The sequence below is a fragment of the Gambusia affinis genome, linkage group LG10, assembly GCF_019740435.1.
Source record: "Gambusia affinis linkage group LG10, SWU_Gaff_1.0, whole genome shotgun sequence".
Lineage (NCBI taxonomy): Eukaryota > Metazoa > Chordata > Actinopteri > Cyprinodontiformes > Poeciliidae > Gambusia > Gambusia affinis.
This window is the reverse complement of record NC_057877.1, coordinates 20,030,821-20,048,715: the sequence shown is the minus strand read 5'-3', so window position 1 is coordinate 20,048,715 and position 17,895 is coordinate 20,030,821. Positions and strand designations below refer to the sequence as shown.

The following is a 17,895-nucleotide window of genomic DNA, read 5'->3' as shown; positions in this document are numbered from 1 at the left end:
GGAAGGACTGTGATTGTACCATACCATTTCCTTCTTTGACAATAGACTGAACAGTACCCCAAAAATGTTTAATAACTTCTTCAGATGTAACGGTCTCCTGCTTTCACTGGAACAGTTCAGCAGTACAGCAGCTGGGATGAAGGTCAACGCCCTCAAATCTGAGACCATGTGTTTTAGCTGGACAGGGCAGAGTGCCCTCTCTTCTTTGTAAATGCTGCTCCACGTTGTGTCAGTCGTGAAATCTTAATGCAACACGTTGAAGTTTGTGATTGTGATGTGAGAAAGTGTAAAAGGTGTGAATACTTTTGCAAGGCAATGTATCTTAGTTTCTAGTTTAATTCAGTGACAGAATATATTGTGTGATGGACAGGTGGATCTGGGGTTTTCCTGCAGAAATGACGGCGTTGCTCTGCTTTCAGCAGCTGAGCTGAAAGGGAAAGTTCTGGATTTACCGGTTCATCAGCATATCAAATCCCAGTTATGGTCATGTGATGTGAATCATGACCAAAACAAGACTGAGATAACAACCACTTCAACTTATACTGATTAGTTATCTATACTGTTAAGGTCAGTATCTCTGTTACGTGGTGGGGAATCTTGAAGCAGCGCTGATCCACTTCTGCATCAAAAGGACAGAAAAGTTCACATTAAAACCTTAAGCAGCACGCAGAAACACATTTTCCGCTTCATAAAAAGAGACAAATACTGATGCTTTCAGAAATCAACATTTATTTCACTAGATTCAATGTAATATATAACAATAAGAGGAGCTTGACATAAATTGTGAATAGAAAAGATCACCATAAAAGTCTTAGCAGCTATTCTAAGTGCAGTTTCCTCAACTTTATAGTATATCCCACATTACCTTTACACCAAAATATAGAACTTCTCAGAAAATCAGAACAAAAAGAAACATTTTTTTTTACTTTTGGAGCTTATACAAAAATAGTTAACTTTTGGAAAGGAAATTAGCAAGATTTACTGTATTATATGTTGCATTACAGCATTTGAAAACATTTTGAATTTTGTTTCCTTGGTAAAATTTGGTCTGAAATAATTTTTTGATCATACTGTACACTCTTGAATACTACAAAATTTCATCAGCAGATTAATATTACATTCAAATATTCCTTATCAACAAGTCATTTGTTTGTTTTTTTTCTCCTTTAGTGCAAAATTGCACCTGTAATTTCTGTCAGTTTGTCCTTCATTCATACAACAAAAGTCAGCATTACTATAAATTATTCAAGCTTGAAAACGTTTTCCTTGGATTAAGAGGGAAAATGTTCAAGGAAATTTTTTTACGTTTGCAAATATACAAAACAAATTTACAGTTTGTGTAAGTTTCCACACAGAGCCATGTAAAACTGAAGCAATGCAGCAAAAGGAAATACTAAAGAGCAACTGGGTTTCTGGGAAGTGGTGAAGTGTCCCCTCAGCGATAGAGACACATGCTCACACTCCGGTACAGGTACATGTAGGCATCGCAGAAAAGACGCTTGGCTACACCTTTCATGTCCCGCGGCACCTGATTGGCCAGCTCGGCAGGAGACATTTCCAAATACATGCCAACCTCAGGACAGGCTCGCACCTCAGGGATGTTGAATCCATCTCTCTCTCCTAAGAACAAAGCACAAACCGAATAAGCTTTCTCCCCATTTGGAGAAATGTTACGTCAGAACTCAACGCCCACCTTCTCTATCAGCCATGCTGTCAAAGAAGATCCAGTCACATGTGTTTGGTCCATGTTTGACAAAGGACACATAGTGGCTTGTCTCGATGCAGAGCACAGCGAACAGCTCCAGGCGGTCTCTGGTGAGCGAGTGGGAGACGCCGCGGTCGATGTAGCCTTTGGGGACATCCAGGGCTGCAGGCCGATGGGAGAGACGCTGAGGGTGAGAGTGCACCTGGGGAGAAATACAGACTGTTATGGGAAAATATTCAAAATCTGAAACACTCATTATAAGACAGAGTCCAACTGAGAAAAATTTGTAAAAAAAATTCCAACAACTGAGTTGCAGCAGATGAGCAAATAACCCTCAAGTTGACTGGTGTAAAATAAGCCAACAAAAGTGCACATACAATGCAAACTAACAAAACAATATTAAACCATTTTACTCTAAAAATATTAGAGTGGTGGCTCCAGTAATTTATAGATTCTCAAAAAGTGATCAGCGACCATCAAATGAAGTTAAAAACCAGGGAGAGGCAGGCAGGCTAGTTTTAATACAAATGTATATAGACAGCCATAGCCCCTGAATCTGATGGCATTCATCGCCATCATGGTGTGTGTTCCAAACAAGAGCAGGTAGTGAGAGTGTAGATCACCTTCAGCGGATCAAATTAAATCATAAAGTTCCTACAGATTACTGGCGCTAGTTTCTTTTCCACGCTGCAACTTGAAAAAGAAACCACTTTATGTTTTACTTAGTTGACTTAGAAGGTATGTTATATTTTATTATTTCATTCACATAGGATCTTAAAAGACAAGTGTTTTATAAATAAACTTCAACTTGAACAGAAATGTTGCAGTAAAACCACCAACCTGAGTGGAACACGTCTTGCAGAAGACTTTAAATCCTGTTTGGCTAAACACTGGTTCTTTAAAACAGTCGGTGCACTCTTCCACCGCCATGTGTCCACACATAATGCACTGCTGAGGACCTGAAACACACTCAGACAATGAGTTTTATATACTGTGTTGCATCATGTCTGATCAGATGTGTTTTAATTTTACCCTCAGAGAGGAGGTTGGTGATGTCCAGCTCCAGGGAGGGAATAATTTTGTTGAACATCTTGAATTTCTTCCCAAAGCGAGGCATCTGAAGGATGAGGCAGGACGGCACCTAAAGTTTAAAGACAGAGAAAAAGGCAAAGAGGAGTGCCGAGTAAAATGTTTAACTGAGGCACCTAGTGGTGGAAAAGGAGCAGGTCGGAAAAGGCTGAATCTAAAATATCTGAGTATTTATTGATAGTCACTAAAGAAAAGAGGGAGCACACCTCTGCCAGTTTGAGTCCTTCACTGTGAAAGGAATGTTCCAGTAGCTGCTGGACTGTGGGCAGAACCAGGCTGTGGTTCTGGTCCAGGAATATCTGATAGCAGTAGCTCTCCTGCACTTTGCCAGCAGCCGATCTAAACAGAGAAAGACAAAGAAAGAAATTATAAAAGCATGTTTGGTACAGTTAAATCATAGAAAGGAAAAGGTGAAAGAATACAGCTTCAGCAGAGGCTCCAGGGCAAGAATGTGGTGCATCACAATGATGAGGAACTCCTCTGGATCTGAAACAGACAAGTTACATCAAGACTTTGAGTTTTAATCTCAGAACCAAACTGGACCTGTTAGGAGCTGGAGGATCAGACTGACCCTTCTCATCAGTGGTGAAGGACTGACAGTAGCCATGTTTCTGCAGCTGCTCTCGAAACCTCATGATGTGTTGCCCAGGAACAAATCCCTTACTGCAAACAGCACACGAATCATTGAACACTGCCTTCCCACAGCAACACAAACAAAAGATGCAAAAGAAGACACACACACCTGCGGAGTGGGTTGACAATATTATGGAGTAAGATTCTCTGGATTGGAGCATCCTGAGGAGTTGTTGCTTTGAACAACATAGAGTCCAACACAGAGGAGCAGGAAAACAATCTGAAGGCCACAAAGGAAAAAAATAAAGTTCAGCTATTTTCAACTTTTAAATATATCCAGAAACTATAGGCAGTCTTTTTTTTAACTTTGCTACAAATAAAAATCTTTATCTAGTTCTAATAGATTGTTAATAATGTACTTCATAATTATAAAAGTATGATTCTGACCCAAAGAGGGCAGAATCCATGTAGCAGGAGTTGCAGTGTCCTTGGATCCCCTTCATTCGTCCAATCAAAAGCTTTTCGACCTGCTCTGTGCTGATTGGAGGGACAGTCTCCAGCTTCCCTGTGTCCTGATTTCCATCTTCCTCTGTTCACAAAGATTAACAAGATGTCATATCCATCAAATATCCACAGATTACAAGATACAACACATGTTCAGATTGAGATAACTCCATGCTGGAAAACTTGCATGGAGTTATGTCAGATAAATGTAAAAGGTAATATAAATATCTTCAATTTTAGTTTATGAACTAACAACTTGACAGGGGTGAACACAACAGAAAAAAAAGATCTTTGAAGCTTAGCTGCCAATATAGTCAAACCAATAAAAAAATAAAAAAGTTATTTTGAGACTTCTCAAATTAGTAGGCAAGGAGGAGAAACAGGTTTTCAGTTGTATGTGTTGTGACTCAGTCTGAAACATAGAACATGATGTATAGAAAATAGAAAATCAATTTGGGCACAGTTTTTTTTTTATTCTACAACTCATTAAAGTTGTGCTTCTTAGAACAAAACTATTTATACAAATCATTAAAAGGTTAAAATTACCATGTTATACATCCTGATAAATGCATCCTGCAACTCTGAACTTACCATTTTTAACCAGTTCTGGCATCATGTTGTTTTGGGCTGATATATTCTGAAATCGTGAATCAGGACGGCAGGACGACAGCTTCACAAACAAAGCTCTCTTTGGAGGACAGTCGAAATAACGCTTTCCATAAATCGTTCCGTTGCTGACGCCACAGGCTTCCTCCTGCAGACAGTTTGAAAGAAATCAAATCACTTCAGGCTAAATTACTAACAATCATTATTAGAGATGCACAATGTATCAACATCGACATCGGATGATGTTAGTAATTTTTTAACGCCTATCTGTCCAATCAGTAGAACTGGGTCAATATTAACAACTGATGTTTATTTCTATTTTGTTGCTGTGTTTTTGTTTGTGTTACTGGAGGAGAGGAGTGGGTTGGCCATGTGGTATTTGTTTGGTAATGTGAGACTGATAGTGATACTAACTGACAAAAGGTCAGCAAAATATATATAATTTATAATATACTATCGGCCCAAACGTTTTGTATCTGAGCTATGTTCCATGTTATATTAAAATTACAGGCATCACAGGTCTTGTTCACAGTTTAATCTAAACATCAAAACATCAGCAAATAGTTTTACCAACTCAAGTCCAACCATCACATCTTCACGGCCGGGTAGGCAGCCGATCCAGCGGATAATTCCATACGAGTTCCCTTTACCTAAAGTCACCTCCACCACAGAGTTTAGACTTATGCTCAGATCAGGGTGAGCTTCCACAGGGGTAATATCGATGTCCATGCTTTCAGACCCTACAGTGTGTAGAAAATATCATAATCAGATTGAACAAAAGTGGAGAAGACAGATATAGAAATACAAAAACACTTCTCAAACCTGAAGGAAATTCTCCTTTGTTAACCAGGTAGAATGGAAGCTTAATTTCTCCCCCTTGTTTTCCATTCTCATCCTTGTCCTACAAACATAGAAAACACACTATAAATATATTGTAAATAGTTTCATTGTGTTTAGAAAGAGGTTGCAAATTTATTGTAAACTTTAAAGCAGCAGTTTTAGCAAGCAGTTGCAATTTTAGGACTGTTTGGAGTGAAAAGTCAATTGTGTTACTAAAGTTTTGTTTTGATTTTCTGAATGCATAGTCAGAGGGTGTCCTCATCTGTTGGTGACAGTGTAAACAACGTCAGACATATGAGAAAAATTGTTCTAAATCACCAGCGAGTTGGTTTAAGGTCAACATTATGAATCTGTATCTATGTTTGTTCTAAGAAACTTAAACTGTATATGATAATTGCTTGTCTACAGTTAAAACACAAATTCCTTGTATAAATTTAACTATACTAGTATAGTTAAATTTATATTTGAATAGATTTAGCTATTTAATTTATTTTAGGTTAGTTTATGTATGTGAGGTAGATTCAAAGCAAATATTGTCACAAGGAACTTAACAAAACTATCAGATCTAATTTAGACGCAGAAAATTACACCCTCGAGATCCCATAAATTCAAAGTCAGTCACATAAATTCTAGGTAGTTTTAAACAATTCACTCAAGTCCAAATTATTGTGTAAACTTGCAACGAACGATTTCCATCCAAGAAAACATAAGTAATTATGTAGCTATAGTGGAAATGAAAGCTCCCAGCTAACATGACAAAACATCCAACAGAACCTGGCTTGATGTTCCGGCCCATCTTCCACAACTGACTGAGGCTTGAGGCAGAAAAAAAAAACATTACATAAAAGCTAAATGGGTTAGGGTTAAAGTGCTGAATTCTAAATTGTATTAAGTTTTCTCAGTTATAACAAGGTTGTATAGAAAAGACCAGTGTTACTTGAACTTTGATACTGACATCCACCAGCCTGCTATTGTTTAAAATTGCCCTCATGGTATATTCCACCACAGTAGTAGACCCTTGATTTTTCTCTGCGTTCACTAGGAATCAGTGTGTTTTGGAAACAAAGCATTAAAATAGCATCGGTGCAGGTGGAGCCAAAGCTTTCCATAAAAGTTCAAAGGAATACTTTCAACATTTACACTCATAGTGAAATGAAAGTTTGTCTCCTTTGAATTCTAGGTCTTACTGTGGCATGTGTCTCAGGTTTATGAGAACACACATCTTTCAAATTATATACTTACTGTGGAGATCTGCACAATACGTTGTCCTTCCTCTTCCTTAATGCCTAGTACTATTCCATAGCGATATTTGCCATCAATGAAGAAATATACGTTGTCTCCAGGAAATATGTCTTGCGCTTGCTGTTGAGTGTGGGGCTTTGCCATGGAAGGCAACATAGGGGTAGAAACTACAGGCTTCACTCTGGAGAATGGGGCAAAAACGCCACAGTTTTTCTCACATTGGAAAAATGTCGTAGATCCATAGTTTCCATCGGTTTTTCCCTTCCCTTTGTCTGGTTTCTTGAGAGGAAAGACAGCAGAAAATACTGATGAGACACACACAGATAAAAATACAAGAACACAAATCACACAAAATTACAAACGTTAATATAATTTTAAAGCAGTTCAGCTTTAGGTTTGTTGAAATTTTGTGTTGCTCAGATCTCAGAAAATTGTTGGTATATATATATAAAACGATCTTTTTAATATATATATATATATATATATATATATATATATATATATATATATATACCTTTCTGTTAATGTTCTATTATAATTATGCAGTAAAAGTATTTGTAACACCAGTGCTTATGTATTTTTTATGAGCTCAAGAGAAAAGTTATTTTATTAATAGGTTTAACTAACGGTCATACCTGCAGTTCAATTCCAAAGTATCTTCCTGTAATGGGATCCCAATAATCTGGTCCCACAATCGGTCCAATATAGCGAATGATGCCTGTCAGTATCTCGTCTTCTTCTTCCACCCTCACATTAGTTCCTACGATGAATCCCAGGGATGTCTGGACAGCATTTTTTTCTCTGAACCAGTACAGCCTCTCATCTTCAGGCTCACAGGCCAACAGATAATCGGCCTCCTCTAGACTGAGTTTCTCCATGCAGGTCAGGTCAATATCACAAGACGATCTGCTCGTCGATTTTAAGAACGTGACTGGTAACTTTGTACGACGACCAGGCTGGGAAGTATTATATATATTATACGTGGACTCACGGATGTAACAAACACTTCCAGGCTTGATATGGTGGGAATATTCGGGGGGTTTTGTTATGATAAAATAAACGTAGTCTGTTGGACTCATGTTGTTCTAATCTGCATATACAGCAAGGTTCTAAACAGAGACACAAAACAAACAATGGCAAGTTTTAAGTTATTGATTTGTATGGCAACACTGAAGCTAAGTTAATAGCATGTTGAACCATTAATTACAATAACTGAAACTGCCAGCTATTGTCAAAATAAATAACTTAAAATTAAACACTGGAAAAATACACTAGTGAGTGTTTATTAAGAAAAACAGCATTTATTTAAGTTTACCTTGGCAACTTTGGAGTTTAATTTCTGCTGCTTCGTCGTTCTTTTAGCTAAGCGTCTCAGTTCCTAGGTAAAGTTTCACTTCCCCTTTCATCCTTTCGTTTCACTTTCTCTCCAGCGTAGCTTTCACGGAGGTCCCATGGACCTGACACTTTGTGAAAACGTTTAATACAGTTTCTAAACAGCTCCCTGGACACCGATAACTTGTCCGTCTAGCGTTATTTGCTGTTAAACTGGGTAAAAATCGTAATATTCAGAGAGTGACAATGTTGTTTTACAATCTGTTGACGCTCAGCGAGAGTTGAAAGTGAAGCCCTCGGTGAAGTCTTACAGGCAAGAAACAACAACAAGGCCCTCACTATTTCTAAGGGGATTTTCCATGGCTGCTTTGGACCAATTTTGTGTGTGGGTACATTTTTGCTTCCTCCTCTATGTTGACTGGGAATAACCATTTAAACATGTTTTTTTCCCCTACTTTTAGGAGTTTTGTTATCCTTTCCACTGCTTCACTTGATTGCTTTTGTTTTGGCCTGATCAGTTAACTGCAAGTGTCGACAAATTGTACAGCAATACAAACTAATAATTGGCTAATAAATAGTGTGCTGGTATCCGTTTTAAAAATGCAAATTAGTCACTGTTCGGTAAAAAAATAAAATAAAATAAAAATAATACGAGCTAGAATTTAAAATTTCATTTAAATAATTATTTTACAAAGTTCAAAATATCTCATACACACAGAAAATACTATGAGCCATTTCTGCTTATTTAATTTAGTAATTAAAAAATCAAACAATTGAATGAACGTCCTTCAAAAATAACTTTTTTTATTTTCAGAAGGTGATTGAGCTTAAAATGTGCATAAATCCATTTTTATAATTATGTTGCTGCAAGTAAAGCAGTCTTAATAGAATACAATTACAAAGTAACTTCTTTATTGAGCACAAGTTTGTTGCTCTTCATACAATTGAATATCAAATATACATTCTTTTTAATAATGTAAATGTTCGCACATTTAATATTTTGATATATGTTTGGAACTGTAGAGAGAAAGATAAAGTGCGAAAACAAGAACAAGAATTTTTGCAAAAGTACCTACTTCATGGAAATTACTTTTTAAAAATAGCATTTCTGCATCAACTCCTTTTCCCCAAAACGATATTGAAGCCTGCAAGTCAGAAATGTGAGCAAAAAGGCTCAGGAGACTTTGGACTCCCATTGGCCAGGCCAATGTACGTCATCAGTAAGAATCTGACGTTGAGGAACATCGGACGTAAACATGGAGGAAAGAGAAGCCCTGAAGAGGCAGATTGAACTTCTACAAGGTGTTTTTCTGTTTTTATCAATGTCAACTATTCTGTGTTACCCCAGCGAGGGAGAAAACCTTTTTACTCTTGTGCTTTTCCCTAAACCAGTCCTGTGTAGGGTTGAAAACTTTTCTTTCGGATAATTTAGAGACAAACATTAACCGTTAGCTTTATGTTTGCGTTAAGCTTTAGAACTTTAATGTCACTGAAATCAAATCAAGTGCAGGAAAAAAAATACATTCAGTTAAGGTAAACGTCATTTTAAATACTTATAAACAAGCAAGACATTTTCCTCTGGAGAATGATGAAATTTTAAGCAGACGTTATACCAAAACATTAAAACCAACTGGTAAAAATTACATCTTCTTTCAATATTACGGTTTGACATCCGGACATAAGAAATGGCGCCTTCCCAGGTTCTAACATAGTTTAAATCAAAGCAGGTTCCTCTATTATTCTTCTACGGCAAAAAACAAAACTAATAGCCAAATTAACACTTCCTGCTCATATATGGTTAAAAGTCAAATGCACTGGAATAATCATAATTAATGTAACCACCTGTGCACGAGCAGGGGTTTTGATTGCTTATTGCTTTGCAGCTGAGCGGTATATATTATCACAATAAAAACAGAAAATTCATCATCATTGACTCAAGATAAGATTGTACCTGTCTGACAAACTTGGATCTGCTTTAAAAAAGCCACGTCAAACTGGGGAAAGCAGGGAGCACTGCCAGGATCCTGTGATCTGAGACACAGATGGATGCTTCTATAATTACAATGATTACTTCAATTAGAATTTACAAACAGCTTGTGACCAGGCGGTTAGCAGCATAGGGGCACATCTGGGGACTGTACTTGCATGGTTTCTTTAAATTATTTACACCTCAGACTTTCAGTACACGTAACAGTAATGTTATCTGCAAAAGTACTGAAATGACTGCAGTTTTCAGGTATGTCAGGAAGTTAAATACAGAGATCAGATGGAACATTTAGTGGCATGGTGGAATGGAATACCCCAGCCAACTCCCTGAGAGTCAACTGGTCTTAGTAAGTTAAATGTTAAAAGACCATAAGACTATAAAAAACAAGTAAAACTTGTTTAGAAGGGTGAAGAAGAAAGCCTTTTCTTTTATTAAATAAGATAACATAATGACTTAGGTTTACAAAGTTTCTTCTGAATGCACACAATAGTTCTTCAGCAATTTCCTTTTGATGCAAGAGACCACCATGTTCATCTTCACCTTAATTTAAACCTGGAGTGCCCAAAGTCGGTCCTGGAGGGCCGGCACCTTGCACGTTTTAGTTCTCTCCCTGGTAGTTCCAACAATCTTTTCAGCATGTCATTGTTCTTCTTAGGCCTTCTAATGACCATTTGATCCAAGTGTGTTAAACCAGGGAGATAACTAAATGATGCAGGATGCTGGCCCTTGAGGACCGACTCTAGGCACCCCTGGTTTAAATCAAATGTTGGGGTTTATGGGTGTAAGACAATGGATGGGTGGATGGATGGATATATATTAAAAATATCCAACTTGATAAAGACCAGATCACTTCTATGATGCCGATATGGTAAACCATGGCATAGAAAGAAGGTGTGCTTTGTTTTTACAATGACTGTATGTTGGCGAAATAATGACTCCTTCACAAATGTTCTTGTCGCCAAACACATTTGCACTCCAGTTCCATCACTCATGGATGGTTCCATTAACTGTTTCCAAACCCATATACACAGATTTTTGAAGTAGGAGGACCTGTTTCTGTATCTTGTTTAGGCATGTTTGTTAATTTACTGTAGATGCAGATTTTAGCTATGCCATCAAAAAGGCTGTTTGTGTCAGTTATTTTCCTCTCTTATTGTGTTTTTCATTATTTTTATTTTAAGCAACTAATTAATTTTATAACTAAATCAGAACAATTTTTAAATCCTCAGATCTTATCAATAAGCATAAGAGTGTCCATGGAGACGCACCGGTTGCTGCAGCAGGTCAGAGGCAGCCTGAGGTTTCTACAACAGCCAGAGGTTTCCACACGTCTGCTGTCCATCCTCACATCTCCAGAGGGAGGCCGTATGCTCCTCAGAGTCGTGGAAGTTGGCGGAAAACATACTCTTTGAGGAACAACTGCCCCCAGTCAACAGTACCAGTACCCTCAGCTGTTCCTTCCACTTCCCTTCATCCAGCTACCTCTCAGTATGGAACTAGCAGCATCTCTGCAACAATTAGAAGCACAGAGTATGAACCTAACTCCAAAGCTGCTACTTCTTTGTCAGGGAATCTTATGCAGAAGAAAGCGGGAATTACAGTCAGGACAACTGGAGTGAGTGGAGCAGCAGCAGAACGATTAAGCACACTTTCTGAATGGCAAGGTTCAAGTTCAGGTAGCACGAATATCCAGCCAGATGCACAAAAGGCTGAAAACAGGCTTGTCATTCTACCAGCAGAGAAAACTGAAGCTTCATTCAAGGCTTCCGCTTCTGTTAATGCCAACAGATTAATAAGTTCTCAGAGCAAGATTCAAATACAGAACAAACTTTCCCTAATCAAGAAAACCAGCCCAGAAACTTGCAAGACTACTAATTCTCCAACCTTACCTTCTCTTTCCAAAGAATCAAATCACTCACCAGAGACCCTCCATGGCCAGGTTAATGCGCCATTTCTAAAAAAATCCAAGTTCACCTGGGTGAAGAGTCAGACTATGAGCTTGGAGCCCAAAGCAGCCAGCTCTGTTTCCATACCAATGAGCAGAGTCACAGCTTCTCAGACATCTGTCCTCAAAGCTGCAGCACCTGCTGGGAGTCCGTTATCAGGTGGATCAAATAAGAAAACGCCTCCCAGGAAGTTTCCTCGAAAGCTCAGTCCTGTCACTGTAGCCCCCAAGACTTCAAAGTATAGATGGGTTTCTTCTTCCGGAGTCCAAACTAAGAACCAGCGCAAGCCTTTGTCTCCCAAGGCCCTGATTAATCCTCAGAGAGATGTTGCCAAGAAACTCAAACCAGCCTCTACACCGACTGGAAAGCCGAAGAGGGGAATCACTGCTTCTTCTGCCAGCTCAACACACATGAGCCGTTACCGTTGGAAGGCCGGAGGTCAAACTGCAGCCGAGTCGGTGACAGGAACTACACCAGTGGCTCGTCGTAGATCCGCTTTCCACTGGACAGCAGAGAAAAGCAGCAAAGGGCTGAAAACGGCTCATCCTTCTCCTACTGTCCCTCAGAGAGCGTACCTTCGCTCTTCCTCCCCTGCTGGGTTCAAGCTCCGCAGCAGAATGAAAATTATCAGGAAGTCTGGCAGCAGGTACATTTACACACTGATTCACACAGTTATCATTACTGATCTGATTTTTACCTGTTAAGATCTCTGCATTTTTTTTTACCAGAAGGTGGCAGCAAAGAGTTTTAAAGATAGATCTCAATGAAGTATAAAATAAATGCATATCAGTGATACAATTTAAATAGTGAAACTAATATATTTTATAAATAGTGACATGAGAATTTATTTGTAATTATTTAGATTGCATGGCTTTGAGCTGCTGAAATATTCAATTTACATAAATATAATCTTATATAACACCATTAAAAGCTCTAACATGCTGACACGCTTTTTGTAGAGGCAGGTTTCCTTTCCAATAATGCTTGGCACCTGCACACACTGACAAAAGTATTTGTACCTGATAGTGTCCATTTCATCACCGCGCCTGATCGGACAGCAAACACTTCTGACCTAAACCTCACAAAGAGTTTAGAGTATTAAAAAGAAAAAGATGAGAGACACCAGAGCCAACTATGCAGATGAGCTGAACGCTGCTATCAGTCTTCCTGAAAACCTCAGCAGAAGACATTTCTGTGCAAAATGTAATGTAATTGGTTTTATGTAATATAAAAATTTTCCATGAAGCTGATTTTTTTTTAATTATTATTTGAAAAGCGTAATTTAAAAAATGTACAGAAATAAATGAATGAAATATGTTTGTCATTCTGTATTGCTAAGACATACTTGTATTATTTTGCTGCTCTTTATGTTCACCAGCTCTGTTTGTTCTGTTCTCTTCTTCACCTTAAAGCTCGGTTCTCTGTTCTGCTTTCTTACTTTGTCCACAGTGTTGCTGCATCAGAGAAGGCGAGCAGTCTGGCTGCAGGAAAGTTTCCCCTGCGTAGTCGAATGTACTCCTTCACCAGGAGTCCTGCAGGAGTTCGGAGGACGCCTTCCAGGGACCTGGTCTGCTTTGGCAGACACAAATTGAGGCGTCTCTCCCTGACCTCGTCAAAAACAAGTAAGAAACACACATCAGTGTTTTAAGGGAGGAATTGATTTGTAGTTATTGATCAGTTATCTGCAAAATAATTAATGGACATTGATAAGAGTGTGTTGGGTTTTCATAGTTTAGTGGTTGTCCTTTTGTGCTGGCTAAAGTAGCTTCAGAACTAATAACAAATTTCTAGCAATTATTTTAAATTTCTAAATTTGCATTTTTTTCTTCCACTTGTTGTTTTATAAAGGTTTTAAAATAATAGTTTAAATAGTAATAAATTTGCATGGGTGAAAAGTCAGACTGTGAGCTTGGAGCCCAATGCTAAGACATACTTGGCTTTGGACTCCAAAGCCAAGTATGTCTTAGTTGGCATACTTGGCATCACAAAGCATTAGTTTGTGATGATTAGCGCTTTATATTTCTGATAATAAAACTAGATTTTTTTTCTGATATAATCTCAGAAGTTTTCTGAAATTATAAACTCGGACGTCTGTGTCAAAAAGTGACAGAAGTCCTCTGGTAAATTTAGGAGATGCACATCTGGATGTTTTCCAAAGTGTAAGTGCCACATCTTGGCTCTTTTCCTGTATCAGAACTATATGTCAAATCAAATTCCTGACTTTGCAATGTCAGATAATTTCCTAAATTTTATATCATAAATGTAGGCCTTTAATTATGTAAAATTTTATATTCTTTTTCAAAAGTTTATGACTTTCCAACATAAGAGAATCTCTAAGTTTTTTTCCCTGAAAAAACATGAAATTATTGTAATTTTTTTTTTTTTGACAGTTATGTATTCCTCTTATGTTTATTGTTTTTTTTTATTTACAATGGTCCTAATTTTCTGTCATAAAAATAAGAAGAAACTTTTACCTGCTTCGGTGTTCTGCATGCGATTGGTGACAATTAGTATAAGATGGCATTTAAGTTTATTTGTTGAACCACTTCTGACAGCACCAGCTCTGCTCAGGATAGAGCTGCGAAAAATCCTAGAAATGCTTTGAATCAATCAATAATTCCCACAGACTCTCTGCTTTTACTGGTGTTTCTGTCCTGCCAACTAGGACTTTGTGGCTCATTTGTCTTCCTCCAGCTGACACAATTATGCTACAATGTATTGTAAAAGTCTTATTCATTTTTCAGTCAAACACAACTGTCATTTGACTGATTCCTGTTTTAATTTTAGTGTTGTGTACATGCTGAGAGGTGCACCATTAATTTCCTTCCAAATGTTTTGGTTAGGGATTGTGGCTGATGTTGTTTTCTAGCACAGCAGTTTGTCATGTCTGTTTTTCTCATACCTGCTCCATTCTTGGGTCCACATAATGGTTTTGTTCAGTGTTAAACACTTTCTCCTGTAGTTCAAGTTAGTTATCCAGGTGTGGATTAGAACATAATGCCATTTTCTGCCTTCTTAGTGCAGACCTTCATTTCAGAGACATGTCCTGTGTTCTGGTGGAACTAAAGTGATTACTTTTAGTGCAGTTTGCTTTGTGATTCAGAGATCAAAGAAGAAAACACTTTAGTGTCTTTAGTATGAAGTCTTTCAACAGCTGTATTCTCAGTAGATTTTAGGAATTGTGTAATCCTTCAGGTTACTTTACAAAGATAAAGAAGAACATGGAACATGGGTTGAACCTGTAGTGTTGTGACTAGTGAGAAGAGACGGCTAAAGCTAAAAGGATATGTTGCCATTATTTCTGGGAATTCAAATATTTTCTAAAGATTAGTATTTGTTACAGATATTAATGTCTGTCAACCCTCCTCCTCTTTTTGTTTGTTTCCCTACATACCGGTTTCTTTTTTCTGTATTTTTTGCTTTTATTTTAGGATATATACACTATGTTGTGAGAACCATATTTTGAGTCTACTTCAGTAGAGGGCAGCAAATCGCAGCCACATGCTGCCTGTAAAGGCTTTGCAGGGCTTGCTGTCACAGAAGAGGTTTACAGACAGAGTGTAAGAGGAGCAGAGGGTGGAGTGTGGGGGGTGTTAATTGATTGCCCAATTCAGCTGTGATGGCGAACAAGTGCCGATAGCGGGTAATTTGCAGAGGTGGAGGCGAGTGGCGCTTCTGCTATCAAGCTCTGGCACCACTCTCCCTTCAGCAGATAAAAAGGAGCTAATGCATAATTATCCTTTTGCAAATTGGATTGTTTTAACGAACTGTAGAATATAGGCCTAACCTGATGGAAAGCAATCATTGTTTTTACAGCCCCCTCTCCTCCCTCGGTCTCTCCCTCCGCTGGCCCCTCCAACCCTCTGGTCGTTCTGTGCGCACCCTACACGCCTCATGCCCATCTTGGTGTAATCTCCAATTCTCAGTGAAGTCAGAAGACATTAGAAAAGCCATCACTATTAACATTAGGCTTTATTCCTCCTCACGGCTCTCTGTCGATCAGCCTGACTCTCTAACTCTGCCTGGATTCTTTCAGACTCCTCCTGTTCTCCTTCTCTCACCCTTCATTTTTTCTGCCTGATTTTTATTTTTTTTTATGCCTTACAAACAACCTAAATGGCATGCAGTGGGGACATGTGCATCTCTAATTAAAGATGGGTGTTAAGACTCGAAAGAAGAAAAGGTGGAACAGGGGTGAGTGAAAAGGAAGATGGAGCGAGAGAAGCTGCTCGTAGCCGTCTGCACCTCTGATAAGAGCCGCTAATAAAGAGCAAATTGAATTACTAATGATGGGAAGCAGAGTCCCTATAGATGAGCCCGTTAAAAACAACCTTATGACCACTCACACATGCATGATAATACACTCACAAACAATGTTTCTTAATTTCCTCCTCAATGACTAGTTTGAGCCTTCTTGGCCATGTTAACGGGGGAGGTGGCGTTCTGAGGTGCTTGGTTATCTCTGGTTTAATTTAAAGAGGGCATAAACCCAAGAAAGCAGTGGGGACCGTAATGAATTGAGGTGTGTGTGTGTGTGTCTTTGGTACCATGTACCCAGAGGCATCCATGGGGCCCAGATAATCAAATAAACAGATAAATGTCAGGAAAATACAGGAGACGGTGAAGAAGAGTGCTGAGCTGTGCGGCTTCAGGCCCCATGTGACAGCTTTCTGGAGCGTTTTAGCTCTCTATCTGAACTCTTTCCATCACACAGCACGTCTCTCTACTCACTCTTGCTGTCTTTGCTGTGCTGATAATAACCCTTAATCCTACTTCTGAATATCACTTTTCACATTACCACCTTTTTTACGACATAAAAGCTAATCAGGCTTTCAGATTTATATTTCTGGACAGTTATTAGTTGCGCAACCCAGAAATCTGGTCTGAGAGGAAGAGTCGCAAGAAGAAATCCATTTTGGAAAGAATGTCAGAAGAAGGGTGCTCTGGTCAACTGAGACCAACATTGAAGCCCATGCAGAAAACTTTGTGTGGGCAACCTTTACATTGATCACACTATCTCCACTGTAAAACATGAGCATCGTGTTGTTGTGGTGCTATCAGCTCATCAGCATGATTAATCCTCTTGGTGTGCAATTGGATGAGTGCTGACCAAAACAACCAGACTGAGACCACGCACCTCCTTCAAACTGTCTCAGTACACTTACAAATTAACTCTTTAACTATTTTGTTAGGGTGTGAATTATGATCCAACATTGATCTGATACAGCTACCAGGTGCACGCTCCAAGTATGTGTTGCATTGTGGGATGTGGTAAGCAATGGATTCATTTTTACCATTAATGCCCTCTGGAATTTTCAAGATATCTTCTCAAAATCTTTTGTAAAACTTCTAAGATAAATTTTATGCAAATAAGATACTTTTAATCTAATTCAAACCACACTGAGCAAACTGTAGGCGTGGAAGACACCCGGAGACATCTTTCAGCAATCACTTTACAGGTTTTTGGGGTTTTTTTTAGTCTGGAAAGCCTCCAAAGACAGGCATCTCGAAGACATCCTTTTCAGATGTTTGACTGTGTTTGGCTGACTATGTGACACTTTCAGCTTTAGCTTATGAACACGCTGCCCGCTCCAACATGACACCATGGAGCCGATTACCACCACAAAAGAATCTTCACTCCTCACCACCGCCTCTCTTTCCTACACGGATCCTGTTGCCGTGCTTGTAGCAATCCCATTTGTTTTTCTCATAAATCATGAGAGCTGCTTTGCTTTGCTTTGCAAGGAGACCCATCTCTTTGACATTTCCACTCTTCTCTGTGATGCATCCATGCATTCTGCTGTATGTCAGATACATGCAGACATGTTGGGATGATATCTGCGGCAACAGTGTGTTGCCTTGGTGTGCTTTAAAACTCCTTGATGAACAAGTTTATCTCAAATTCAGCTTGTGATCAATCGGTAGATTTTTGTTTTTGTTGTTTTTTTCTATCGTAAGGTGATACAGGATGTCCTATGTAGAAATTACATATATATATATATATATGCCGATTTGATGTATCGGGATGTTTATTGCAGCTACTTCAAGGTTTCTTTTTTATTGTGACATGA

General features: G+C 38.6%; 2 protein-coding genes across 3 annotated transcripts in view; one reads left to right on the top strand and one right to left on the bottom strand.

Moving 5' to 3' along the window:
• Positions 1-712: 712 nt before the first annotated feature.
• cyldl (cylindromatosis (turban tumor syndrome), like) lies at positions 713-9,927 on the bottom strand. Of its 2 annotated transcripts, none has more exons than XM_044129881.1 (15): positions 9,843-9,927; positions 7,195-7,668; positions 6,560-6,838; positions 5,300-5,378; positions 5,048-5,217; positions 4,463-4,625; positions 3,815-3,956; positions 3,537-3,647; positions 3,366-3,457; positions 3,217-3,280; positions 3,001-3,133; positions 2,738-2,846; positions 2,546-2,664; positions 1,694-1,907; positions 713-1,620 (listed from the first exon to the last, which is right to left on the bottom strand). In XM_044129881.1, exons 2-15 carry the CDS (start codon positions 7,636-7,638, stop codon positions 1,436-1,438), a joined length of 2,304 nt encoding a protein of 767 aa, XP_043985816.1. In that variant the 5' UTR covers positions 7,639-7,668; positions 9,843-9,927; the 3' UTR covers positions 713-1,435. The 2 variants fall into 2 exon arrangements, with proteins under 2 accessions (XP_043985816.1, XP_043985815.1); XM_044129880.1 differs by lacking the exon at positions 9,843-9,927 and adding an exon at positions 7,875-8,202.
• The window catches only part of zc3h3 (zinc finger CCCH-type containing 3), a 56,437-nt gene continuing 47,628 nt past the window's right edge, over positions 9,087-17,895 (top strand). The window contains exons 1-3 of the mRNA XM_044129879.1: positions 9,087-9,193; positions 11,108-12,470; positions 13,274-13,446. Of these exons, the coding sequence (XP_043985814.1) occupies positions 9,148-9,193; positions 11,108-12,470; positions 13,274-13,446 (1,582 nt within the window). The 5' untranslated portion in view covers positions 9,087-9,147. The remainder of the gene's footprint in view (positions 9,194-11,107; positions 12,471-13,273; positions 13,447-17,895) is intronic.